The following is a 26,098-nucleotide window of genomic DNA, read 5'->3' as shown; positions in this document are numbered from 1 at the left end:
ATTTTTTTTATCATAGCCTTATTCCAAATTGTATTAATGTCTTTTGCCAAAATTTCCACCACTGTTAGCAGCAATTACAGCATCATGTCTTTTTGAATATGAAGCCACAAACTTAGCTTACCTATCTTTAGGCATTTGACTCAATCTCAAAAATGTCATTGATCATCCTTGAGATGTTTCTACAGTTTAAATGGAATCCATCTGTGGTAAATTCAGTTGATTGAACTTTATCTGGAAAGATTCACACCCGTTTCTATAATGTCCCACTGTTGACAGTGCAGGTCAGAGGTCAAACACCAAACATGAAATCAAAGGAATTATCTGTAGATGTCAGAGTCAGGTCAGATGTGAGGAAAGATCCAGAAACATTTCTGTTGCTCTGAGGGTCTCTGAGCTCAGTGGGAGGAGTTTGGACTCAGAGTCGCCGGCCGTCTCAACTGAGACATCGGGAGAGACTGAAGAGAGCTGGGAATTACTGCCAAAGATGGATCAGCAAAGCATTATGTGAACTCTTAGTTTCCTATTTTTATAAATCTGCACAAATCTTAAAAACATTTCTTTATATTGTCATAATAGGGGTACCCCACATGTGACCTTTGACCTCTCTGATGAGAAGTTTCCGATTGAAACAAAGAAACCCCTGTTCTTTATGTAAGATTCAAACCAGTTGATCACTGGACTGGAGAGTCCGACCCAACTCTCCAGTCGATTCAGTAAAATGTCATGGTCAACAGTGTCCAAAGCTGCACTGAGGTCCAACAGAACCAGCACTGTGGTTCTCCCATAGTCCATATTTATATGGATAACTAAGGGTGTATTCACACCAGCTCTTTTTAGTCCACTTTCATCCAACTCCAGTGTGTTTACCTAGAAAGTCTGGTTTGTTTGTGAATCTGTTTCAATCTCTGATGAAGACCAAAAAAGTTTTCATCAGATTGATCCGCCTATAAACCCAGGTCTGAGTTCAATTAAAGGGAACTCAAACCACATATACATTCAAAGTGCGGTTTGAATGTATATGTAAAAGCCAAGCAGACCAGAGACCATCCAAAAGCAGAAAGCGGAATACAATGCAGGGCATTCTGGGTAAATGTAACCAAAACAAAACCTCCTGTCTAGCCCTAGTGGGAGAAATGGATCCTGGTCTTTTACCAAAGAAAAAAAGAGAAATTCTACAACCGCTAAAATGTGACACCATTCAATTTTTGTTTACATTTCATGAAGAAGAAGTTGCAGTTTTGTCATTAGTTTTTATGTTGCATGCTTTAATTTCATTTCCTTAAATGGTTCTTGGTGCAGGTTAAAAAAACATAAGTTTATAGTATAAAAGTTTACTTCCAATATTTTTGCTAATAAAGGGAATAGATGTCAGGTGATAGCAACAGCAGATCTTTGGCTGGGCTCCTCCACTGTCCTCAATTCTTTTTTTTTTTTTCTTTTTTATTTACTGCCCTGTATTCCACCAGGCCTCCCACCATAAGAAGACTGCTTCATCCTTAGTTCTGGCTTGCCACTCATAGAAGCCACTATGTCTTTGCAGAATTGTGCATGGACAGTGTCTTTACATGCATGCCCATGTGTTTGTCCTTAAAATGGACCACAGCATGTATGTGTATTAGCACATAAGCAAAGGAGGCAGCATTCATACATTGGAAGCAGCGGTGGTTTGAGGTTATTTATAGAGTGGCTATATTAGCAGAGCATATGTGTCAGCTGCTGCTCTGAGAAATGGCCACAGACAACACAAGAAACAGCAGCAAAACAACGTGGGAAAGTGGGAAGCACAAATCAAAGTGCCAGCTCTGAGAACGTGTGTAGAACAGCTCAGGGTGTGTATGGCACTGAAAGCTGCAGGGCTTTTTTGTTGTCAGACAGGTCCACAGTATGTTCATGTACACAAATGAGCTTAGAGGGCCAACACACACATTCAGCACCAAAACAAGAAAAGGCTGTTAAGAAGAGCAGCACAACTTCTGAAAATGATTCCTGACTACTGGATATCTGGAGAGGAAAGAACAGAGGTGGGATCATCGGCTCATGACAAACAAATTCAAAAGTCAGCAGCTACTAGCTGTGCAAACCATGTCAATGAACCCATCTTTGTATTATAGATCAAACTTTGCAAGACTGGATGGTGAACACCAGCTTTGAAATCTTTCTACATATTGGATTTAAGCCAGAACTTTGACTAGCCCATTCTAATACATAAATATGCTTTGATCTAGGGGTCTCCAGTCCGGTTCCTCTAGATCAGGGGTCCCCAAACTTTTTCCTGTGAGGGCCACATAACTTTTCTCTTCTCTGGTGGGGGGCCAGAGTCAGTTTGTAACAGAAAAAATGTGACGATTGCAGGAGTGCCTAAATGTAAAAATGTATTGTTTTCCAGAAAGCACAATCAAATAACCCTCTCTGGGTTCTTCACAGAAAAAAATCAAGGAAATAACACTATTTATGAAATAAATACCGTATTTTCCAGACTATAAGCCTCAGATATCTCTGCCGCTCCAGGTTTTCCACAATGATGCAGCACACAGCAGAGGGGCGGACACCCAAAATTTGAGTCATAACAGGTCGATTGAATATCACATTTATTACGGTTGAAAAAGAAAAAGGTGCCAAGATTTAACTGAACTGATTACGGTAGTTTCTGAACAGTAACTGTAACAGAAAAAGTGCTGATCCTTCGTGTCTGCTAGTAGCATGTGCTAAATGAAAATGGGCGCTTTCTTCTTCTTCTTCTTCTTTAGATTTCAACGGCAGCTTGTATCCATTATTGTTCCACTACTGCCATCTACTGGATCCTAATATTTATGCCTCAAATGATCCCAGTATTATTTAAAAAAAGAAATATCTTCTTTTCCCCCTCAATGCTATTTAACTGATCAACAACATTCTCCAATTTCAATTCCCTATAAAACCTAATTCTGTTTTAATGGGCGCTTTCTTCTTTTATTTCCAATTTTGACTTTCAATGATTCACTTCCTGTTAAAGAGCCCCCTGGTGGTTGAAGAAAAATCCACATATAAGCAACACCGGACTGTAAACCGCATGGTTCAAAGCTTAGGAAAAAAGTAGCGGCTTATATGTATATGAAAAAAAATCTAAATGCTCCTTGGTAATTGTTCAGGGGGCTGGACCAAATGTGGAGGCGGGCCGTAGTTTGGGGACAACTGCTCTAGATCTACTGTCCTGCAGGTTTTAGATGCAACCCAGTTCCAACACACCTTTGATTCGGCTGTGGGATCAGGGATGCATTCAAAACCTGCAGGACAGCAGATCTAGAGGAACTGGGTTGGAGTCTCCTGATTTAATCCATTCCATTGCAGCTCGGGCTGCATGTTTCAGTCTCTGTCCTGCTGGAATCTTCTCCTCATTCTCAAGTCTTTTGGTAAAATAAATTAATGAAACCAAGATTAATGAGAACCAAATCATGGATCAATTCCTTCCCTTTCATAAATATGGCAGACTTTCAGTTTTTCTGTCAAATAAAATCCCACTGAGCTGTGTGGCTGTACCATGACCAGATGCTGAAAAGTTAAAAGGGTATAAATATGTTTATAAGGTCCAACGATCTACTCAGCTTATCTCTGTCTCTAGGTTCTGTAAAAGCCTGATAATGACATTTATTTACATCAGATGACTTGACACAGGGAAACATTTCAAGCATGCAGGATACAGGCCTTGATTGAGCAGAACTGCCCACCTATGATTACCCTTCCTGTGTCCTATGATCCCTGTCACATGTTCCTGTTCAGGCATGGAGCAGAGAGAAGACATGGTGGAGGAGGAGAGGCTCCTCTCATCCACAGACATTCCTACTCACTTGATGAAGCAGCGAGCTCCCTCAAACGTGTACCCTTCCTCCCATCCTGTTGGTAAATCTGAGGACACAAAGCCACACACAGGACAGAAGGAACATGAGTGCTGGAGTTCTTCTCATAATAATGTAGCGTCTGGACCACATCTTGGGCTTGTGCATCACTATAAAGCCATCTGTCCCTCTGAAGGTTCAACACCTTCATTCCTCATGGTGCTACATGACCCAGAAGGAGAGGGAGAACGGGGAGGTGGAGCTGGCGATGCAAATATTGTGATCGGGCTAGAGGGAAATGGTAATGGCTTTGTCAAGATGTGATTTTCACCGATCAGATGTGCAGATCTATGAAAAGGCTTCAGATTCATCAGCTCTCTTCTGCGGGACTTCAGCAACCCGCAACTTAAATGTCACTGCGGGGATCGGGTCCAAACATCGGCTCATACCGATGTCCATGGCTACGTGACGGAAGTTTTAAGAAGTCTGTCGCAAACTGTCCAGGTGGAGGAACCAACCATGTGTGTGTGCGTGTGTGTGTGGTTTTGTTTAGCAGAGGAGGTTGTTGCTCCGCTGCAGCGAAAGACCCCCCTCCCTACCCCTCGCCCCTTCCTTCGTCTTCCACGGATCTTTGCGCAACTTGTCGCCTCTTTCTTTCCAACACAACTCCGAGACAACCTTGCGCGCGTGCGGAGGGAAATGAAGCCGTCGCCGGTGATTTACCTGGAGTTTTCCTGTGGCCTGTGATCACAGCCTCTCCAGTAACAGGATGCAGCCAGGTTGTACTCTTTGCTTCTTCGCTGGTGGAAGGAAAAAAAATGTCAAGCGATGAAGCCAACAATAGGACAAGTAAGGAAATGACACATGCCCGATTGTCTGCGTCATATTTACTTAATGAAGAATATGCGTCCATCCCGAGTCACTCCATAACTCCAAGAAGAGGGAAGACAGCAGAGCCAGTCCGGCTTTGGATCCGCCGCCATGTCTAGCTGAGAGCTCCTCTGGAGTGCGCGTACCCGCGAGAAGCGCGCTCTAATATACCCACGCACTCTTTAGAGCTCCAGGAACGCGCAGAGAATCTTCAAAAGTTGATAGACTCAAATGTTCTGTAATTTTTGGAGCTTCACTGTTGCTGACACTGTTTTTAGATCAGATCAGTCATGAAGCCATATTGAGGTATAACCTGAAAATGCAGTCGTATAAAAACTGGGGGGAGAAAAACAGTCAGCAGGCCCGCAGTATGTTCAATTTTAGCATACTTGACGCCAGACTATTCATCAGTATATTTGAAGTATGTTATTTTGGAACAACTAATTTTATACTTAGTGTATTTTAATAGTAATTAAATTGTATAAAATCATATTCTGACGTGTACTAAGTGTACTATCATGTAGTTTTCTGGAACAACTAAAGTTATACTTTGTATACTTTAAATATGGCTGACTTTTTATGTAATATAAATGTGCTTGATTATTATATCTTAAGTGTACTATTTTTGTGATTAAATTACATTAAAAATATATTTAGAATGTCTTCTAAGTATATGAGCGTTATATATTTTATATATGAATAGTGTGATCACTGTACGCTCCAATTACACTTTTGGTTTATAATCGCTAATCAAGTACACTTTGCAGTTACTTACCAATGTCTTTTATTATTTTTCTTTGTCACTTTGTACATTACACACTACAGTACTGCAAACATATCAGGCTACCAGAACAAAGAAGGATCAATTACAACACACTTTCAGTGTATATTCAATATCTTCACATTTTTCAATAGTACATTGCCACTATACTATCACAGATCGTACAAATTGTCAATATATGAAAAGTTTACAGATAACATACCTATGAAAATTAGCACAATAAAACAATAGGTACACTTTAGAGGAAATGTGAAAAATATTTCACCAAGGACAGAGTTTTGTTTTAATCCAATGTCACAGTTTTCCAGTATTACTCCAGACAAACTGACATTTCTCCTTCCTAAGAACAGTGAGGATCAACAACAGAACATTCCCATTCACTGCAACACCGCACTACAGAAATTTACAAAAAAAGAACAATAAAGCAATTAAACAGAGAAAGCACCTGTATTTTAAAGAGTACAGAAAAACAGCACAAAAAAGTATGACAATTTTAAGATGTTGTGGACTCGCCATGTATGTGGCATCATTAGAACTGATGATGATTGGGACCCAATGCCTGGGGTGGAAAAACATTTCTGGGGGTCTTCTTTGCCTGTTTATGTTAGAAGTAGAAAAAAATAGTCAGCAATATAATAAAATCAGCTGATGTTGGCACTGACTATGAAGTTGTTTTAAGTGTGGACTTAAGAGAGACAAACTACCTTAAAAGCTTTCCATCCATGATCTGAACACACTGATCCTTGCAGGGTTTTGAGGGGGGCTGGTGGTGCCCATCTCTAGCAGTCATCAAATAAGAGGCAGGGTTCACCCTGGACAGGTCACCAGTCCATCACAGGGCCCTGAAAGCTAACAACAAATAAAATGTATGAAAGAGAAATGATAGAATAACAAGGGGAAAAATTCTGTTCAATTATTTGTTAATCAAATCATGTTTATTGATATGTACTTAAATGTCACTGTAAAACATTATCAGGTATTTTTGTAATACTGTATAATACTTAGTATATTTAAAATGTTCTTCCGCAAATGTAAGTATGTTTGAAATATACCACAGTATTTTTTTTTGTCACCTGGGTTGATCTGTGCAGTTGTTGACTCTAGATCAGTGTCTTAAACTCCAGTCCTCCGGTGTTGCAACATTTAGATGTTTCAACAAGTTTGCTTCAATATTAGCTCATTAGCAAAGCACTCTAGAGCCGGACTGCATGCTTGTGAGGCAATTCCACCATGTGTAGACCCAGGGACACATTGGACAATTCCAGGACGCTGTAATGCATTTTGAGACCACTGCTCTAGATGAAGGTCTAGATAAAAAAAATTTAAAAATTGATGTTGGTGCAAAAGTGAATAACTTGAAGAAACTGTCAAAAACAATTAATGAAGAAAAAGTAAGGAATTTGTCAATCTTAGAGTTTGAAGAAACAGTGTTGGCAAAAATATCAAAATAGGCTACTTAAGTTTTCAAGTTAGGTACCTTTGCTGTTTCAAAGATATGGACATATAGCAGCAGTAAATGAAAACACAAGACCAACATGTGGTGAAGATCACAACATAAAAGAAGAAGTACAAGAGAAATGTTGCAGCTGTGGAGAGCAAACATAGAGTCACACATGGGGTTGTGAGGTGAGGAAGAAAGTAAAAGAAATCATACAGATTAAAAAGATCAACTTTTCATTATTAACATGTACCATAATATGTCTGCATATTACAGACATATTATGGTTGTTGTTGGCCTTAATATGTTGTTTTTCGAGCATGTTAAGATTATTGTGGTACGAAACATATGTCTTTTGCTTTACTTGTTCCTGTGTGTTCTTTTATACTGCTGTCATGTTTGAAATAAATAAATACAAATAAAATAAAATAATATTTTGCTGACTATTCTTTATAAATTCTAAACCCTCCTGTTATGTTCGTTTCTGAGGTTCAGCAATAATGTTCGTGGGTCAGTTTGACCCGGGGAGTGTTTTACCATGCAATAGTGTCAGAAACCAAAAAATTCCTCCAAAACATTTTTGTATCTGATTATTAACTCCAATACAGTGGAGTTAATAATCCATTTCAATCAATATTTGTGTAATGATGTTTTTTTATTTCTCAGAATTTAAGGATTAATGACAACAAACTACTGAAATACTCATTTGGACATAAAAAATGGAATTTAAATTTTTTATGTTCACTGAAAAAAAACTAGACACAAAAAACTATAATTTCCTTGAAATTGATCTTTGGAAAAAAAATTTATATTACTTTTTTTTTTTTTTCAAAGGGTGATCTTTATAATTGAACTTGAGACACACATACTGTTCTGGGTCAAATTGACCCACCGATTAAAATCAATATAAATGAGTCATGTAGAGAGTATTTATGTTTTCCTCCACTTCTACTGAGTGTCCACTCAGTGTGGGTGGAGTTTGACCACTGGAACAGAAAAGGTTCCTGTCAAAAGTTGTATGAACACCCGCTTTCTCGTAGTTCATAGTGAAGTAAAGAGAATAGGGAGAAAGTGGCCTTGTGTGTGTCTGCGTGTGTATGTGTGTGTGTGTGGTGAAATATGGTTCATAGCTGCAAGGAAACATATAGAATTGGACATTTTTAATCTTTTTTTGCACTTTAACTTGACTGCCGGGTCAAATTGACCTGAACAGTATCGATGTAACAAGTTACAAATGTGTAAAATGAATAAATTTTCAATTTATATGTAGAGTTCAGAAATAGAAAAAGTTTCATGCAAAAAAAATACTTCCAACTATTTAAAAAAAATTTTAAACTAGGGTTAGGGTAGCCCTAACCCCCCCCCATACCCCCCCCCCCCACACACACACACATACACACCTTTCTTCAAATCAGACAAAATGGGTATCAATCAACTCGGCTACGTTTGTGTTGGTTTGTGCAGCAAAAATGTTCATTTGTGCCGCTATCATTTAAATGTGAGCAGGGCCACGGGAGTGGTTGACCTCTGATGACGCCTGGAGAACATTTTTAAAGATATAAAGAAACATTTTTCTTTCTGTCTTTAAAATGATTGCTGCACAAACCAGCACAAACGTAGCCGGATTGATTGACACCCATTTTGTCTGATTTAAAGAAGGTTGGGGGGCTGGTTGACCTTTGATCACCTCTAGAAACATTTCTTTATATCTTTAAAATGATAGCGGCACAAACAAAAATTTTGGCTGCACAAACTTTTGACACCGATTTTGTCTGATTTGAAGAAGGTGGGGGGGCCAACTTCACTCTGGTTTTTGTTGGGGCCGCCTATGGTTGATCTCTGGTGGGCGTGACTGGCAACGCTGGAGTTCTACACACCTGGCGGAGGTTTTCTCATCTGTGAGGAGTTTAAGAGTAGGAGGCAGCCAACACCCCGTTGCCAGAGTGTTAGCCAGTAATAGCACAACAGGCCACCAGAGAAGGTTTTTTTTTTTTATTTTATTATTTTTTTATAATAATCTCTTTGTGAATCTCCTAGTGATTCTTCGTGTGTACCTCCTTTCCAGATACCTCCTTTTGACACTCGAAGCTCCAAGCTCCTGGCTGTTTCCTGTGTTTTCCTCTCCTCGAGACGCCGTCGGACGTTAACTTCGGTGCCCGAGCTCCCACTCACATCCCTTGCAGAAAAACAAACCTACCTGAAACTCCTCGTTGGCTGCCTTCCTCGCACTGACTCCCGGTGAGCTGAAGTTGTAGCTTCGGCTCACCGGGAGTAGGATGTTGCTAACATCCTACAGTCCTTGAACTCACCACCTGTTCTCCCCTCTTTAGTGACCCGCCCCAGTTCCCGCTCCTCCTTGGAATCTGCAGTTCTGATTATTGTTTGGAGTTTAAGAAATTAAAACCTCTTTTACTGATTCTCGGTTCTCCGTTATTCTTGCATGTGGGTCAAAAGGTTACAACCCAGTATGACTTAACTATGACTTTAAAAATGTTAAATTGAAAATGTTTTTTTCAGAATGGGTTTTTAAGCAATCACATTGTCTTTTTAAGAAAAATGTCCTTATTTCAGCAATGTCAGCATGAAGTGAGCAGCGCTGTGAGTTGTCAACATTTCCAAGAAGAGCTGATGAATGATGCATTTGAGTACTTACAACAGCAGCAGACAGGTCCGCTGTGATTGGCTGTGAGCTTCAGGAACAAAAGGTCACCTGGTGGAGACACCAAAACTGGGTTGAATGCGCGAAACACATTAGTATCCATTGCACTGGTACAAATTAGAGTTTGGACTCGGTGAGAGTGACTGGCTTGTGGAAAGATGCGGCTGGTGGTCCTCGCTGTGTTGTGCGTGCTGTTCGTTGCAGATGATGATGGGAGTGTGGGAGCAGATCCATTTGGACTTGATCCTGTACAGAAAACTCATGCAACAGGTGGGCTACCTGACAAAATCCATTTCATTTTAAACAGATGTATCTAGCTACAGCTTGAGAAACCGTGCATGCACACATTTTTACAGTACATATTTTTGCTTTTAATTCTTAGATTTTGAAGTTGCTAAATGTCCAGGAACATATTTTTGTGATAAACATTCTATTTAAGACAGAATTTCTGTATGTAATCTGACTTCATATTGTATTATAGCTTAAAGTTGGTCGGTTTTGTTTTTATGATTATTGTGATTACCCTGAAATAACCAATACTTATTTGCAGGTGACTAGATTTTTCTTTGACTTTTGTTTTCAGATCTACTTGCATTGCAAATTTGAATTGGTTTTACTAAAATGACAGATTTTGACAGTGAGGGGACATACAGCTGTCCAGTAACGTCAAAATGCTCAGGAAATATAAAGAGTGTGTATATTTCTGACAAGCAGTAAAGGAAAACAACTATTTGTCAATAGTTACTGCTTTTACATTATTATCCTCACTGGTGATGCCTTTATTTTTCCCATAGTGGACAGAAAAGACAAAGAAAGTGTCACAATGATGAGATTCAAAAACAACTGTCCTGTTAATTCCAACATATGAACTAGACAAAAGGACGGATTACTTTTCAACAGCACAGTTGTTTTTCAAGACATGCACAATTAAAGACCAAATGAGACAAGATATACAAGATAAGAAAGAAACTCTAAAGAGTATATAATCTGGAGAGTATGGAATAAAGCAGGAAAAGAGATGTGAGAATAATCTTGGTGTGGCTCACCACAGATAACAGTTTTACTTGGGCATGCTGCCATGGTAGAACTTTAAAATATAATAGAAAAAAATCAGTACAAAGAATTCACACCTCTACAGCCCTATTATTCATCGATCTCAGAACAGTTTTTGAAATAAATTATAGGGAAATACTGTAGCCCATAAGAAAAACACATCAAGTATTTTTGTAAATGCATTGACGATGTATCCACCATGGATACAGGTATAAATAAATACTCTCTGCTACTCGCAAACTCAGGTCAATCTTCTCTCCATTGATCATCCTTAGGATGTTTCTGCTACCTGATAAGAGTTTAAGGTAAAGTCACATATTTTTTCAAAGTCTCACAGTCATTTTCATGTTCCACAGCGAGAACTGTGGAACATTAAATCCACATGTTCCCCATGTGACACACATAAGGGCATGTCAACAAGACAATAACTGGTTTATTTATGTACTTATGAAAAGTTTCTGTCCCAAACAGATAAGATTATTTGAAAACTGATATTACAAAATGTGGAGAAGTTGAAGGAGAGTGAACATTGTCTAGGTGTGACAAAATCAACCAACCAGGTGACCTTAATTCTTCACCTAGGTATGTGATCCTTTGGTTATTTAAAATATTTATTCAATAAAATAACATTTAATCATTTAAATTCATATGCAAACAATGTCTTAAGTACATAAGGACATAGGGTCTGGTGTGGGTGGTCATTTTATTTTGGTGTTTTCCTGACTGTGTGCTTTCCTCTCAGCCCTCAGGAGAAGACATGCAGGTGACTTCCTGGCAGAAGATCCCAACCTGTGTCTCTCCCTGAGGCAGGATGAGGAGCAACAGCAGCTCGTGTGCAACGACCGCCGCAGTAAATTCAACTACAACCCATTTGGCCTCCGATTTGGGAAACGCTACAACAACTATGTGTTCAGAAGAGCTGTGAAAAGAGCCAGGACAAGAGGCTTTTTACCACTGTCCCTTTTCTCCCGAGAGCTGGAGGTGTCCACCTAAAGAAATGTTGTGTTTTCAGCCAAGAAATTGTGGAATTTGTGTCCGGAAGTCACAAATTAAAAATCTTACCTCTAATAAAAATGTTTCCTTGACTGAAAGTTTGATATCATTTTGTAATCTACATTAATTTTCAGACCTAACATGAGGTTAGTATGTAAACAAGCACAGGCGGAACTGATAAAACATAAGGTGATGTATGCTGCTGTTTGCTGGGATAAAAAACTGAGTTCATAGGACAGATGTCTAACATTGTTTACCATGTTAAACCTGGTAAACAGACATTTGCCATCAAAAGTGATGGAAAGTGGAAATCAAGCTAAAGTTTTTTTTCATCTGACAGGTAATCATACAGCTCCTCCTTCTAAAATAAAGCTGCCCACCTTGGTGACGTCCGCTTCACAAGGAGGAAAAACGTGACCCTTTCCATCCCATATTAATGGTGTCATAATTAAGTAATTAGCAGGACTCTGTAGAACTTGAGTGCATGAGGAAGAAATTCAGTCCTTTGACTCTGGTGTGTTGGACATGGGACACCAGCACTGATTTAACTGAATATTAAGCAACAATTTACTACCTCAAAGAGTCCACAAGATGGCAGTGCAGTGCATGGTGGTTATCATCCAGCATCTGGAAAGTGAGTCACTTTTTAGAAAATCAATTACCTTTTAAGAGCAGTTTCACAATGATGAACTTTTTAATTTTGAGTAATTTCATTATGAAGTACTGACGGTCTTACTAGTACATTTCTGGATCATCTACCCATTATGAGTAACTTTATTGAATTTTTTTACCAAAAATTCACCAGACATCTGCAGTTTTTGTTAGTTTAGAAGTTTTATTTTCAAGAAACTGATCTGAAAAATCTTATTTTGTAATTATTTTATATTATTTTCCAAAAAAAATTCCAGATATTTGTATTTATTTGGTAGATATGATGTAATTTTGAAATATTAAATGATTGTTCAGTTACTCGGTGCCTGAGTCACATTTTTACCAAATTTATTTGACCTCTTAATTTCTTGGACCTTTCATGGATATTATTTCTTGAGTAAAAATATAATGTAGTACTTCTACTCTTACTTGAGTACAAGTTTTGGTTACTCTACCAGCCAGTCTGTCAGGTAGTGAGAAAGAGGGGTTAGTCATAAAAAACATTTTGACCCCGGTCCTCAAGGCTCACTGCCCTGCAGGTTTTAGGCATTGCCCCCTGGTTAGGCACATGATTTCAACTGATGGCTGATTAACAGGGTTTTGCTAAATTGCAGGAATCTGAATGGGGTGTGTTGAAGCCGAGGAACATCTGAAACATGTAGATCAGTGTGCCTTGAGGACCAGGCACAATGGGAAATACTGATCTAAAGCATATTGAACAGAAATAAAAACTTGGCCTAAAAGTCAGTCTTCTGTAGTCTCCAAGCAGCTGTGAAACATGGCATCAGCAGTGAGGCTTTTCTCCTGGCTGTGGAGCAGAGCTGCAGCTAGCAGACCAGGGCAGTTTGACCCATGAGTTTATCTGGAGGAAGAAAACGAGATTGTTCCTAAAGATGCTTTGTGAGGTGCCAGAGAAATACAGGGTTCCTCTAAAGCACAGGTGTCAAACTCCAGTCCTGAGGGCCACTGCCCTGCAACTTTTAGATGCGTCTCTGCTGCACCACCTGAATAGAATAATTAGGTCATTAGCAGAACTCTACACAAGAAGGAGGTAATTAAGTCATTTCATTCCAGTGTTTTGTCCCTGTGACACATCTAAGAACTGCAGGACAGCGGCCCTTGAGGACTGGAGTTTGACACCCCTGCTCTAAAGGGTCACCTGAGGGATTTCTGCATTCTCACCAACTAAAGCCTTCCACCTGCAGGAACCTCAGGGGAAAACTGTCTGCTTGTGCTAACAACGATAAACTAAAACTCAGCATGCAGCCATCATTCCTCAACATCAAAAGAATATTGAAAATGACAGAAATGTTTTCTGGATCATTAAGTGAAAAAGTTCAACAGCAGAGGGGAACAGCCAAGGGTTGAAGGCAAACAGCAGCAGGAGGAGCGTGCGCAGAGTGGTGTTCCCACCGGCGCAGAGCTTGCTCAACATGGCCAGCAGTCTAACTGCAGCTTTCAGCTCTTCCCCTTTTCTAATACATCTGGTTTGTTGGACCAGACAGAACAAGAATGGAAGCAAAGACATTGTTCTTTGTGACCAAATTTATTATTCCAACATGCCATTACACAGCAGTGTACTGAGCGGCCTCTCCAGCAGATGGTTTCCAATCACTAACATTCCCAGGTCACTGTTGCCAGTGGCAACCTGTGAACTCAGCTGGGTTTAATGATAAGGCCAGAGCATCACCTACTGTTGGAGTTATGGATCTTTCAAGGCAGTTTGAGCTCTCTATGGAAATCCCTGCAGCTAAAGGAGCCAAGTGAAACCAGTAGGAACAGAAAGCCACGTGTGTGAATCCCCACTGAGAAAACAGAGAGAAGTCAGCTACTATCTTCCAACACAAACACAGGAGAAGCAAAAAACAAGCTGTTTGGAACAAGCATCTCACTTTAGGAATCATACCAGAGGATTTTAGAGCAAAAAGACAGGAGACAGGTTTTAACAGAATGCTGGAGAGAAGTTTAAATTCTCCCTGAGAGCTGTGTGTGACAGCTCTAAACACCTGTAGCTTCCTACAGTAAGAGAATGAAAGTCTGAGAACAGGACAACAGAGGAGGAGTGCTGGGAGACGGTGGGGTTCTCTGCACTGTGGAGGGTTGGTGGGGGTGTTCACAGGTCCTTCAGGTCCTTCTGGATGCCCCACAATGTGTCGGCGCTCTTCTTCAGTTGGGAAACCTCTGCGTCTGTCAGAGTCATGTTAACCACGCTGCCGACGCCGCTGCCATTCAGGACGCAGGGCAGAGACAGGAAGACCTCGCCGTCGATGCCGTACATGCCCTGGAACCCAGCGAGAAGGAAAAGAGTCAGGCCCTAAACCACACGCTTCACTTCTCATCTATACTCAGTTTACCTACAGTTGGATCTTAGGAAGTTAGAATATGATTCTAGAGTTTAAGAATGTATTTATTACATGGATCCAATCCACAGGCTTGAGGTGCTTCTGGCTTACAGAAAATACTAAAAAACTAATTCAGTTTCTCTGCAAGTTAAAATATTACATCAGATCAAAAAACATGGGCCTACTGTACTTTACAGTATCTGCACTCAGTACTTTGACTGGGCTCGTTTTTATCACTGCAGCCATACAACATGCTGAGCATGGGGTCAGCCTGTGGTTCTGCTGAGGTTCAGGAAGTCCAGGTTGTCATGGCAGCTGAAGGCCATTGGATCTATGGGCTGTGTGTGGGGTTTAGGCCAGGCTAGTTTCATATGGTTACCAGTGGTGGTGGTTATCTTTGACAGTGAGGGTTGGTACCAAAAGTTCTGTTGGGAAAGGAAGCATGAAGGCTGTAGAAGGTTCTGGACCAACAGCTCCAGCAGCTTGGATCTTCCTGGTCCTGACTCTGTACCCAAGGTGCTGGGTGTGTGTGTGTGTGTGTGTGTGTGCGTTTGTTTGTAATACCTTGTGGGGACGATTTTCCTGACATATGCTACGTTGTGGGGACCAGTCGCTCCTCGTGGGGACCGGAGCCTGGTCCCCACGAGGGGAAACCCTGTTTTTGGGTCAGGGGTCAGAGTTAGGGCTAAGGTATGAATTGAGTTTTGGTTAGGGTTAGGTATGTGATGGTTAGGGTTAGGAAAAGGGTAAAGGTAAGGTTTAGGCTGTAGAAATGAGTAGAAATGAATGGAAGTCAATGGAAAGTCCCCACAAAGATAGCAAAACAAACGTGTGTGTGTGTGTGTGTGTGTGTGTGTGTGTGTGTGTGTGTGTGTGTGTGTGTGTGTTTTGTGGGTCTGAGTCCAGCTACATCCCACAGCTAGTGAACGTCATACAACTGTTGACTGAACTTTGCTTCACATTCTTATCAAGGATACAGTTTAGCTTCTATTAAGTGTTTTTATTTCACTCTACTTTGAATAAACAGCCTTAGGTAAAAGTGTTGTGTGAACAGCCAGATACTAAAAAAAAAACAAAAGACACCTCAAGAAATATTCTAGTCTTATTAGAACCTGAGTTTTGGGTTTCCGTTAGCTGTTTGCCAGAATGAGCACAGATAACAGAAAAACATTTGAAATGTAATGAAAGAAATGTACATTTATAGGAATTTATTTCATTTTCCTTTGGGATCAAATTAATTCAATTTTACTTTCAAAAAATTCAATTCATGATCATGATTTATGATCATGATCTCATGGAGAGACAAATGTGAATTTAAGCATGATTTGTGTGAAGCTCAGTGTGTGACGGTGTGTGAGAGCATGGCTGACCTTCACCATGGTGGAGACGGGGTGGACGCGGCTCAGGTTCTTCACGATGCTCTCAGTCAGGTCGGCCACACTGAAGCCAATGGCCCAGTTGGTGTAACCCTTCAGCTTGATCACTTCATAGGCACTGGAAGAGAGTGTGAACTGTTAACACCAGCCCTCAGTAAGGCCCATTTCTCCAACACACACACACAAACATATGGGCACCAACTAATGATTCATTTAGTAATCCATTATTCTAACAAATAATCAGATAAGTTGACACATTCTGCATATTTTGCATTTATTCACCCAAGACCTTTTTATACAATGTTAATGCATACGAAAATGAAGACAAGTCAATTCACCTTTTAGTAGGAAAATGAACATTACTTAATTAAATACAATAACAGCATTTATTTAGCAAACATTTGGTCTTTTGCAGAGGATGGATCTGCAGCTAACAACATGTGAAGAGCTCAGTAGGGCTGATCAGGGGATTATTTTTTCAATAAACAGATGAATAATTGGAGAGCAAAAGTTTCTTAATATATCTGCCTCTATAACCCTCAGCAGGTGATGCTTGCAGTAACAGTACCAGTGTCTCAGGTTCTGCTCCCCCAGGACTGATTTGTAATTAGTGCTGCAGAAACCCTCTTCCACCTCAGCACACTAAGTCACTGTTCATATTCCTAATTATGAGTCCTTCATGTTCCCAGCTGACAGGTGGGTAACCACGGTGATCAGACCAACCTGTCCACCACAGCCTTGTGTGTGGCCTTCCACTGCTCCTTGTCTGCATCGGTGCCGATCTCAGGGTTCAGCTTCTGCAGGTTGACTCCTGCAACGTTTGCACCGCTCCACACAGGAACTGTGATGGCAGCACATCAGGTCAGTTTGGCTTCAGTGTGTGGAGACCAGCTGCAGCAAAGCGACACTCACCGCTGGTGTCTCCGTGCTCACCCAGCACCCAGCCGTTGAAGGAGCTGGCATGGATGCCAAGGCGTTCGGCCATCAGGTGACGGAAGCGAGCAGAGTCCAGGTTGGTACCGCTGCCAATGATGCGGTGCTTTGGCAGACCACTCAGCTTCCAGGTCACATAGGTCAGCACATCAACTGGAATTTAAAAGGATCAGACAGAAAAATAAGGAGGACAGAGTGAATACAACAGGGCTCCATGGAAACTTGTTGCTCTGACAAGAAGTTGTTCTCACCAGGGTTTGAAACGACCAGGATTGTACAGTTGGGGCTGTACTTTACAATCTGTGGGATGATGGCCTTGAAGACATTGACATTCCTCTGGACCAGATTGAGGCGACTCTCGCCCTCCTGTTGTCGAACGCCAGCCGTCACCACCACCAGACGGGAGTTTGCAGTCACAGCGTAGTCTGACAGGAGAGACAGAAGCAGACCTGTTGGCGCTCATCTGGAGAGGCGGGCACCAGAGTGACCTCAGTGCAGCCACTCACCTTTATCAGCAACCACCTTGGATGTCTTCAGGAACAGCAGGCCGTGCTGCAGGTCCATCATCTCTCCTTTCAGGCGGTCCTCCATCACATCCACTAGAGCCAGCTCGTCACACAGGTCCTGGCCACAAAGGGACAAAAAATAAGAATGAGCTCCAACATTAGCAGCTCCTTGTTCACACACAGGGGGAGAGTCTTACCCGCAGCAGGATGCTAACAGCACACGCCATGCCGACCTGGCCCACGCCAACCACGGTCACCTTGTTCCTGGGAGGCTCAGCAGAGGAGCTGGCCAATGGGGTGATCAACTTCTGCAGGACTGACGACATTCTTGCTGCTGAAGAGACACAAGTCACACATCCAATGAGACAACTTTACCCAGTTGGTAAAAACCAACACTTCATGTGATCCATAATCCACCGTTCTTTAAGTAAAAGATTCTCTGGTATCTTCACTGTTATCTTCCTACTTCCTGACAATAGAGCACTGCAGTGCAGGGCTGAGCAATATGGCTGAAAAACATATCACAATATAAGCCTTTCATGTTACTTGATCTTTATTTGGTTTTTTGTTTGTTTATTTGTTTGTTTTAAACATCTGAAATACTGCCAAACATTTTCTGTTTTATCCAGTTCCCTTATGCTTGCTGTTGCTCAACAGGTTGTTGCTAGGTATCCAATAAGTGAGTTAAGTAGATGCCACCAAATTTGCTTAGTTGGCTGTGAGAGGTTGAGCAGCTAAAGCCTTCTCTATGCCTACAACACCCAGAATGCCATGCAGCTTCGAATCACATTTTAATGAAATTACACAGAGTTCCTAAAAGTCTAAAGCGGAAGTGATCTGCGCCATCTTAGTAGGCAAACGCAGCACAAAGCATAGCGGACCCATGGCTTCCAGATCAACAAAAATCACAGAGGAGTGTCTGACCAATCACACAGTCCTGTGTGACTGGTCAAGAGTGACAAATCACACATTGGTCACTCCTGGCCAATGTATGAGAGAAATGTACATGAACAAAATCGCTGCTGTCCAGATCGACTTGTGAGAAGGACATGAGAAGGAAAACATGTCAGACGATGTTACGCACGATTTAAAATCGTAAAACAGGATTTATTCTGGTGTTGACAACCCGTGAGAACTGCTTATGAAAGAAAATGACAACAAAATAACACATTAGAACTGATACTTTATATCTAACGGTTAACAACTGATCACAAAGCATTTAAACTAAACAGACTTTGTGAGCTGACGTCCAGCAGTAAGTTAGTTTTAGCACTAGGGTCTAACTCTTTCAGCAAACTTTACTGAGATCTGGTCACCTCAGAGAAAGTCTCTGCAGAAGTCTTCTTGTCGTTTCATTCACACTTGGACAGCAAGCTGGGGCCTCGGACCGGACCCAAATACATCCTGGTGGAGCCACATCAAGGCTGTTGTGGAATGCTTCTGTAATTACCATCTGTCTTTGACTTCAAACCTCTCAGCTGACCACAGGGGGATACATTCTGAGCTGGTCTGGCTATTCTGATGCTGTTTGCTCAATTCAAATCTTGCTTCACAGCTCAGTCTGGGCTTTCTCCCACTGACTTGGATTCCTTCCAATACAATTTCTACTGGGCCAATCAGTGAACACAAAAAGTTGTGAACGATGACAATTTTCTGCAGTTTTAGAATTTTAGTGTGCCTGTAGTTTTAGTGATGGCAGCAGAGGAAGTGAACAAAGTCGTTCAGTCTGTGTTGATCACGCTTCCAAATATTGAATTCATATTAACAGTCACCTCATTTGGATTGGCTCTTCGCTCTTTGCAGGGGAGAATGGTTGTTAACGCCACATGCACTTTCCAGAAAGCTTTATAACTTTCTGGAACTCTATAAGCAAATGTTAGCAACTGAGTATAAAGCTTGGAGAGAGTCCACACCTTCAGAAAACAATCATTTCTCAACAGCTGAGAGTCCAAACCATCTGGAAAAAATGAAGCGTAGAACAAGATGGTTTTTACCAGGATCATTCTGAGGCAGAGACAGGGAGAAACAGACATGTTGTGGCTGAAAGTACGTCAAATCTGCAAAGGTTACAGATCTGCTCCTGCAGAAACATCTGAGTTTTAGAATGTAGCTGCTCTAAAGCTGCCTGATGTAATGTGCAACTGATTCTAGAAAAACAATTCTTTCAAAAATCACAATTCCTATTCCTGGGAATTCTGAATCTGAATAATTTAAACAGGATCTCTACAACATTTGGTTTCTGAATTAAAAATGGTTGTAGCCAGACTAAGTACTGCACTGTCAGCCAGGTAAAGCTCTATGGATGACTGAGAAGAAAGTTTGCCATCCTGATGCAGGGCTTAGTTGCTTAGATGTTAGTCCAGTTGTTTTTGTTACTACAGAAAAAAAATCAAACTTCAACTGCATCGAAAAGTCTAACATTAACTGTGTGACAATGTTACTTATTTTTGAAGTTAGCAGAACTAACTAAAGCTGCCCTTCTTTAAAAATTATGCAAACCCACCATTAAACTAATGAGACTGACGTCACTCTCACTCTCTTAGGCAATATTCTGTGCTACACTGCACAATCAATACTGCTAGAGCACTTTTGTTTCAACATGGATCAACAAGTTTTGCAATAAAAGTCAAAGGGTCATCCAGCATCAGGCTGGGTTCAGAAGTAAAACAGTTAAGAGAATGAAATCCACCACAGCAAATGTGCTTTAATACAAGATCCATGTTAAATCTTTCAGTTAAAAAGGAACAGTAATTTAAACCACAAATGACACCCAAACTACCTAAAGGTCTTTTGGTCACTCATGGGATTTACATATTCTGCAAACGGGTAGCAAAAATATCAGTGTGAAAATCTTACTACTCTTATTAAAAAATGAGAAATGATTTTCATTGCCGTTTAACTCGTACAGCAGTTATAATACATTTCTTGTAACCAAAATAAAGATTAAGTAGCTTTTTTCCTCCCCTCACAGTCAACTGACTGAAAGTTCACAGCAACTAGCTGGAGGGGAACAGCCTGAGTCAGGTTCTGCAGGATTTTCGACTCAACCCTCTCTCAGATTCCCAGTCAGGGACGATGTGCCTCAGTCTGTGTTAGTTGGTCAGCATGCAGGGCGAGGCAGCGCAATAATCTGTTGGTGTGAGATGAGATGAGGTGAAGAGCAACGTCTGCAAGTGTATGAGGAGAACCGAGGTCGCAGTTTAACAAATTTGTTTGACATTTTTATTGTTGGCTGTGGATGAGGTTGAACTGCTAACGGGCCCATGCATACTTGGCAGATCGCTTTAAACATGATGCAAAAGAAAACTTCATAGCTACAAGACCCATTCAGGTCCTCAGTCCTGATACACATTAAAGCATGTTAGCTCAGGTTGCTAACATGCCAGGCATGTCAAGGTCAAATGAACAGTGGCCCTCAGCGGAGTAACTGCCATGTCCATACAGGGACACACACCTCTGTGTGTCCTTTGCTGTCCAGCTCCATGTGTGTCTGACAATAGCCTGTAGGACACAAAGGCCTGCTTTAATCTTCTAAACCTCGGGTTCATGTTACATAAGCAGTCCTTCACTCGTATTACTTTAAAATTGTCTGTGGGCGCCAGCAGCCTGCTGAACACTTGGACTTGTTTCAAGGCAGACATGTTGGTAGCGCTGCCTTGTGATGTGGAACGTCAGAGGACGCGGGCCGAGTCCTTCCGTCGACCTTCATCTGAACCGAAATGGGTTTCTAACAAAATGGAGGCTCCAATCAAACAAACAAACCGTTTATTTTGTAGGTTGCGCTATTTGTATTATCTCTAGGTCATAATAGTCACTTTCAACTAAATAAACGTAAAACTAATTAAACTGTATTCTGCAGAGTTCAAATGCTAAAAAGTATCTGCGCTTTAAGTTATTAAAAGTAAAGCAATTCCATTTCTTCTGTTTCAAGCTGACATGATGAGTTAGCATCTCTTAATTACGTTCAAACCCCGAAGAGGTACCGATAAAAGCTCATTGATTAGCTCTGGTCTTTCATGTGTCTGACATTCACTGAGACCCAACACGCTGCCTGCCTGTCGGAGGAGCATCCATTGCTGCTGCTGCCTTCAGCACGCATGACGGAGCCGAGGCCCACACTGACTAACATCAGCAGCAAGGGTAACTATAAATCACAAAAAATAGAATTTAAAAGAAAAACATGCTGCAAACACTCACAGATTTAAAGAAAAGGTTGATATCAGAGACCGTGTGAAGTCTGGAGGAGCGACGAGACGATCAGCTAAAGTGAGGCTGAACGACCTGAAGCAGGAAGAGAAGAAGGAAGGAGAAGGAGGGAGGCAGGGGAGGGAGGCAGGGCTCCGGCGGAGGGAGGCAGGGCTCCGGCGGAGGGAGGCAGGGGAGGGAGGCAGGGCTCCGGCGGAGGGAGGCAGGGCTCCGGCGGAGGGAGGCAGGGGAGGGAGGCAGGGCTCCGGCGGAGGGAGGCAGGGCTCCGGCGGAGGGAGGCAGGGCTCCGGCGGAGGGAGGCAGGGGAGGGAGGCAGGGCTCCGGCGGAGGGAGGCAGGGCTCCGGCGGAGGGAGGCAGGGGAGGGAGGCAGGGCTCCGGCGGAGGGAGGCAGGGCTCCGGCGGAGGGAGGCAGGGCTCCGGCGGAGGGAGGCAGGGGAGGGAGGCAGGGCTCCGGCGGAGGGAGGCAGGGCTCCGGCGGAGGGAGGCAGGGCTCCGGCGGAGGGAGGCAGGGCTCCGGCGGAGGGGCTGAACAGGATGTCCGGACGCTGATTACATCACTTTGTCGCACTGTGTAGATTTTTCATTCTCCTTTAATAATAAACGCTTTCATTTAAGAACTGTATTTTGCATTTCCTTGTTTTGTGTTGACTATTTAAATTGTTTTCATGTTCTGAAACACTGAAGTGTGACAAACATGGAGAACAAATAAAACAAATAAGGATATCAAGAGAGGGAAAACACTTTTTCACAAGGAATACGACACACAGACAGATAGGTAGAGTTGTCCATAATTATCTGAATTTATGTAAAATCCTTCTTGTAATCATCTCGAGAGGTTCCACAGTCGTCCCCAGAACAGAACCAGCCTTCTTTACCAGGCTACTGAACCTTTTAAGCTCCTGATTCTGACGCTGCTGCCCCAACAGATGACAGCAGAAGAGGTGACCCTCTCCACAACAGACTGATAGGATCCAGGAATATTCATGGTTCAGTATTTGCAGATTTATTTGTGGAATGTGACCCCAATTTCTTTATGGACAATTTGTTTATTTGCAGAAATACAGCTCAGGAAACTGAAATACCTAAGTGCAGCGCTACTTGACATGCTGATGGCTGGCATAGCAGTCGATCCAGGAGGGGCATGCATTTTTCCTGGGTGCTAATTGATTATATCCATGAGCAGAGATAAGGAAGACTGTGTAGATATTAGTGCTAAGACAGCTTGTACTGTCCATATTGATGCAAAAATATATTTGGTGTTTGAACTGTTAACATAGGCAGTTACAAACACCTTCAGTATTTGGGGATTTTAACTTTTCATAGAGAGCTGTGGTCTCTAAATCCCTATGAATAGCAGGGCACATGAATATTGCAAGTTGTATCAAAGCTGTTCTATTGTCACTCTAGTTGTTGTGTTTCAGAGAAGATTGAATGGAAGTAGTGGTGTGAATAAAAACAGGTTTTGAGGTCCCACAGAGGGAAGATTCATGTGTAGGAACAAAAAGTTCGTAAGTGTTAAAAACAATAAATCAAAAACAAGTCTAACAATAACAACAATAATAATACGCTGTCTTCACAACACGTGACCATGTTGACAGCCAGCGAACAACTAATAAATGTCTTCATGCAAGGTTTGCTTATTTTAACTAAAGATCTTAAACTGTTTTTTTTCTTTGTAACTAAAATACAACAAAAGGGAAAATACATTACTAGATAATAAACTATATTAATGGTTCACTCAAAACGTTTTCTAACTGAATTATAACAGAAAGGAAAATACATTACTAATACACATACCTAAATGTTGTATTCAAAAATGATGTACTGGTCTACATTTGATGAATCGAAGAAAAAACAACAACGTGTCTTCCAAACAAAAATACTTACAAAGACGAAACTTTCGAAGGTACAAAGCGCATAAAGTACATTCAGAGTGATATGAGCCGTTTGCCTTCTCCTAACTGACCAAATTCTTGTTGAAAAAGTTGCAGAGAAATATCCATAAAAGACAGTTTGCTACTAAGACTGCTCACTCGGTCATGTTTCCGCAAATACAATATAGCAAAGATCGTTTGTAATACAGATGCCAGACTCCGATCAAATTGAACAGCTGTGATGGACTGGTGACCTGTCCAGGGTGACCCCGCCTCTCCCATTGACCGCTGGAGGTAGGCACCAGTAACCCTCATGACGCCACCCACTAGGGATAAGCGTGTAAGATAATGGATGGATGAACTGATCAGATATTCACTACACATAGAATAGAATAGAGTACAAGAGAGAAGAGAAGAGATCAATCCTTTATTAATACTACACAGGGGAAATTCACCTGTTACAGCAGCACAGTGCCAAGATATACCCTAAGAATATGAAAATATCTAAAAACAATATAAACTGTATGTTAATAAAGTATCTACATATAAAATAAAATTAAAATAAAACAGAAACCTGAAAATATGTAAGATTTTAAATACAGAATAAATAAATCCAGATTATGTTCTTTTGCATGATCATTGCACAGCCTTATAGAGCTCACATGAAGGGACCTGAAGAGGACATGTGATTTATTGTATATTATTATAACTGTCGGGTTCTGTGTTTTCTGTTTATTTTCTGGGTCATGTCCCTTGTGAGCCTCTGTGTTGTCCTGTCCTCCCATTGATTATTCCCAGGTGTGTCTCGATGCAGTGATTATCCCAATGTGTATTTAAGTTCACCTGTGTCTGTGTCTTTGTTGGATCCTTGTCACGTCTGTTGTCAAGTGTCTGCTCCCGTCTCAGTAGAACTGGTTAGTCCTGAGACGACGAAGATTTATCAAGCAGAGGAAACATCTGCAGAAACTAACATAGTGTGGAGTAGTGATGGGTAGATGAGGCGTCATGTATCGTTTCGACACATAGCAAAACTGTGTCGATTCTGTCTCGATACTGTGTCACTCAATACTGACACCTGCTGGACATTAAAAATTCCTACAGGCAACGTAGTGATCTGATGACCTAGTCTATACAATAAGATTTAAGTCTTCGTATTTTATTGAATATTATATATTGCATTATGTCATATCTTCAGTTACATTTAAAATATATTTGATATACAGCTAATAAAAAATGTGAACATGAACCATAAAGTGAAATTTAAGTGAATGTGTTTGGAATGAGGATCCTTGTGGACAGTTCCCCCCCCCAGATTTTTATTTAAAAAAAAAAAAGTTTTTACAACATTTTGAAATGTATTCTTACGCTTTTTTAACAAAACGTTTGCTGTAGAAAAAAATGAAGTAAACGCTACATTTACAGCGAAGCTTTGTTTTTCTTAGAGGTTGTGTTCCGAAAATAGGCGAAATCCGTTAAGTATTTACCTTTATTTTTTACAGTTATTACACAGCATAAATAAATACTCTACATTTAAACTAAATAACAAAACCTGTTTTCAGGTCAGCGGATGTGCCTGTTCATCAATCGGGCCTTAATGTGATCCGGAGTCATGTCTCCTCCAAGCTGCCCCAGAGATTCACAGCTGTATCTACGGCAGAGCGATGGATCTGCCTCTGGCCACAGTTTTTTTCCAGCAGGAATTCTAAGTTTCAGTTTCCATCTCCCGAATGGCCAATCTGTATTAAATACCGTAACTTTATTGGCACTAAGGTAGAGAAGAAGCGCGGATACTGTTTTTACCAATCATACGGTCAATCAGGACGCAGAACACTGTGGAAAAAAACTGCACAAAAAATCTGAGAAGTAGCGAAACCGTGAAAGGTGAACCGCGTTATAGCGAAGGATCACTGTATATGAAATAATGCATCAAAAGTAACTGAGTAATTTGTAGAATGGCTGTATATCTGAGTTTATCTGGGACTTCATTCTCATGCCTCATAATGCCTCAATATTGAGGAGGTGGACTTATTTAAATAAGACAGTTTAGTCAAACATATGCGACATTTAACCTGCAGAACATAATATTAATAAACTAAGAGTCAGTTTCAGCTGAATTTGGGTTCAGATAGATCAAGTAGAAACTGACAAGAACCGGATGAAACAACAAAAATGAAAACAAATTTATTTTCCAACATAAGATCAAAATGGTCCCACACTGAGGAAACATTTTCTTTGAAGCTGCTCCATAGGTGATGCTTGGCAACAGATTCGGTTCCTTATTAACAGTTTGGCGCGTTAATGTCATTTCAAAACAGTTCTTGTATTGGTCACGTGACTTGATGAAACCAATATGTGCACCGACCCGGGTTTTGGTCTCTGGGCCGGACACATGCGCCGACGTAACACCGGACCCATCACTAGGTGTTGAGAACTGTCCAACTCATTAAAAACTGTAAGAAATTAATCTTCTTTGAGGCAGAAATGTGCTCAGAAAAAGTTCCTGAATGATTGTGATTGATAAGCTTATGGAAACAATACCAGAGTGAATGAGTGTTGTAATCAAAGTTAAAGACATTCCAAAATAATATTAGCTTGTAACCTTT

The 26,098-nt window shown here is 41.1% G+C and overlaps 3 protein-coding genes and 1 long non-coding RNA gene across 8 annotated transcripts in view; 1 reads left to right on the top strand and 3 right to left on the bottom strand.

The window, feature by feature from the left end:
* Positions 1 to 5,288, bottom strand: part of LOC106909250 (pleckstrin homology domain-containing family A member 5-like) — a 143,690-nt gene extending 138,402 nt beyond the window's left edge. For 2 of the 4 annotated variants that reach the window (XM_088003256.1, XM_088003258.1), the window contains exons 1-3: positions 4,704 to 5,283; positions 4,536 to 4,612; positions 3,825 to 3,882 (exon numbers count right to left, since the gene is read on the bottom strand). In XM_088003256.1, coding sequence (XP_087859382.1) covers positions 3,825 to 3,882; positions 4,536 to 4,612; positions 4,704 to 4,795 — 227 coding nt within the window. In that variant the 5' untranslated portion in view covers positions 4,796 to 5,283. Of the gene's footprint in view, positions 1 to 3,824; positions 3,883 to 4,535; positions 4,613 to 4,703 lie in introns of all 4 variants that reach the window. The other 2 variants (XM_088003259.1, XM_088003257.1) reach the window with 2 other exon arrangements.
* Positions 5,289 to 5,449: 161 nt separating this feature from the next.
* Positions 5,450 to 9,233, bottom strand: LOC148152570 (uncharacterized). The gene is made up of 4 exons (XR_015762212.1): positions 8,956 to 9,233; positions 6,537 to 6,770; positions 6,168 to 6,312; positions 5,450 to 6,058 (listed from the first exon to the last, which is right to left on the bottom strand). It is a non-coding gene; the product is annotated as an uncharacterized LOC148152570 (long non-coding RNA).
* Positions 9,234 to 9,616: 383 nt separating this feature from the next.
* On the top strand, positions 9,617 to 11,704 carry kiss2 (kisspeptin 2). Its single transcript, XM_088003073.1, has 2 exons — positions 9,617 to 9,830; positions 11,356 to 11,704. The coding sequence occupies exons 1-2, from the start codon at positions 9,719 to 9,721 to the stop codon at positions 11,604 to 11,606; spliced, it is 363 nt and encodes a 120-aa protein (XP_087859199.1). The 5' UTR covers positions 9,617 to 9,718; the 3' UTR covers positions 11,607 to 11,704.
* Positions 11,705 to 13,784: 2,080 nt separating this feature from the next.
* Positions 13,785 to 21,758, bottom strand: ldhba (lactate dehydrogenase Ba). Of its 2 annotated transcripts, none has more exons than XM_014977292.2 (8): positions 21,612 to 21,758; positions 17,612 to 17,748; positions 17,415 to 17,532; positions 17,160 to 17,333; positions 16,888 to 17,061; positions 16,699 to 16,816; positions 15,970 to 16,093; positions 13,785 to 14,538 (listed from the first exon to the last, which is right to left on the bottom strand). In XM_014977292.2, exons 2-8 carry the CDS (start codon positions 17,738 to 17,740, stop codon positions 14,371 to 14,373), a joined length of 1,005 nt encoding a protein of 334 aa, XP_014832778.1. In that variant the 5' UTR covers positions 17,741 to 17,748; positions 21,612 to 21,758; the 3' UTR covers positions 13,785 to 14,370. The 2 variants fall into 2 exon arrangements, with proteins under 2 accessions (XP_014832778.1, XP_014832780.1); XM_014977294.2 differs by having other exon boundaries at positions 17,612 to 17,745; positions 21,612 to 21,727.
* Between the last annotated feature and the right edge of the window lie 4,340 nt (positions 21,759 to 26,098).

This window comes from Poecilia mexicana, unplaced genomic scaffold, assembly GCF_051168715.1.
Source record: "Poecilia mexicana isolate PSO_F unplaced genomic scaffold, ASM5116871v1 scaffold_23, whole genome shotgun sequence".
NCBI classification, from domain to species: Eukaryota; Metazoa; Chordata; class Actinopteri; order Cyprinodontiformes; family Poeciliidae; genus Poecilia; species Poecilia mexicana.
The sequence above is the reverse complement of the archived record's forward strand: the minus strand, read 5'-3'. Positions and strand labels throughout refer to the sequence as shown.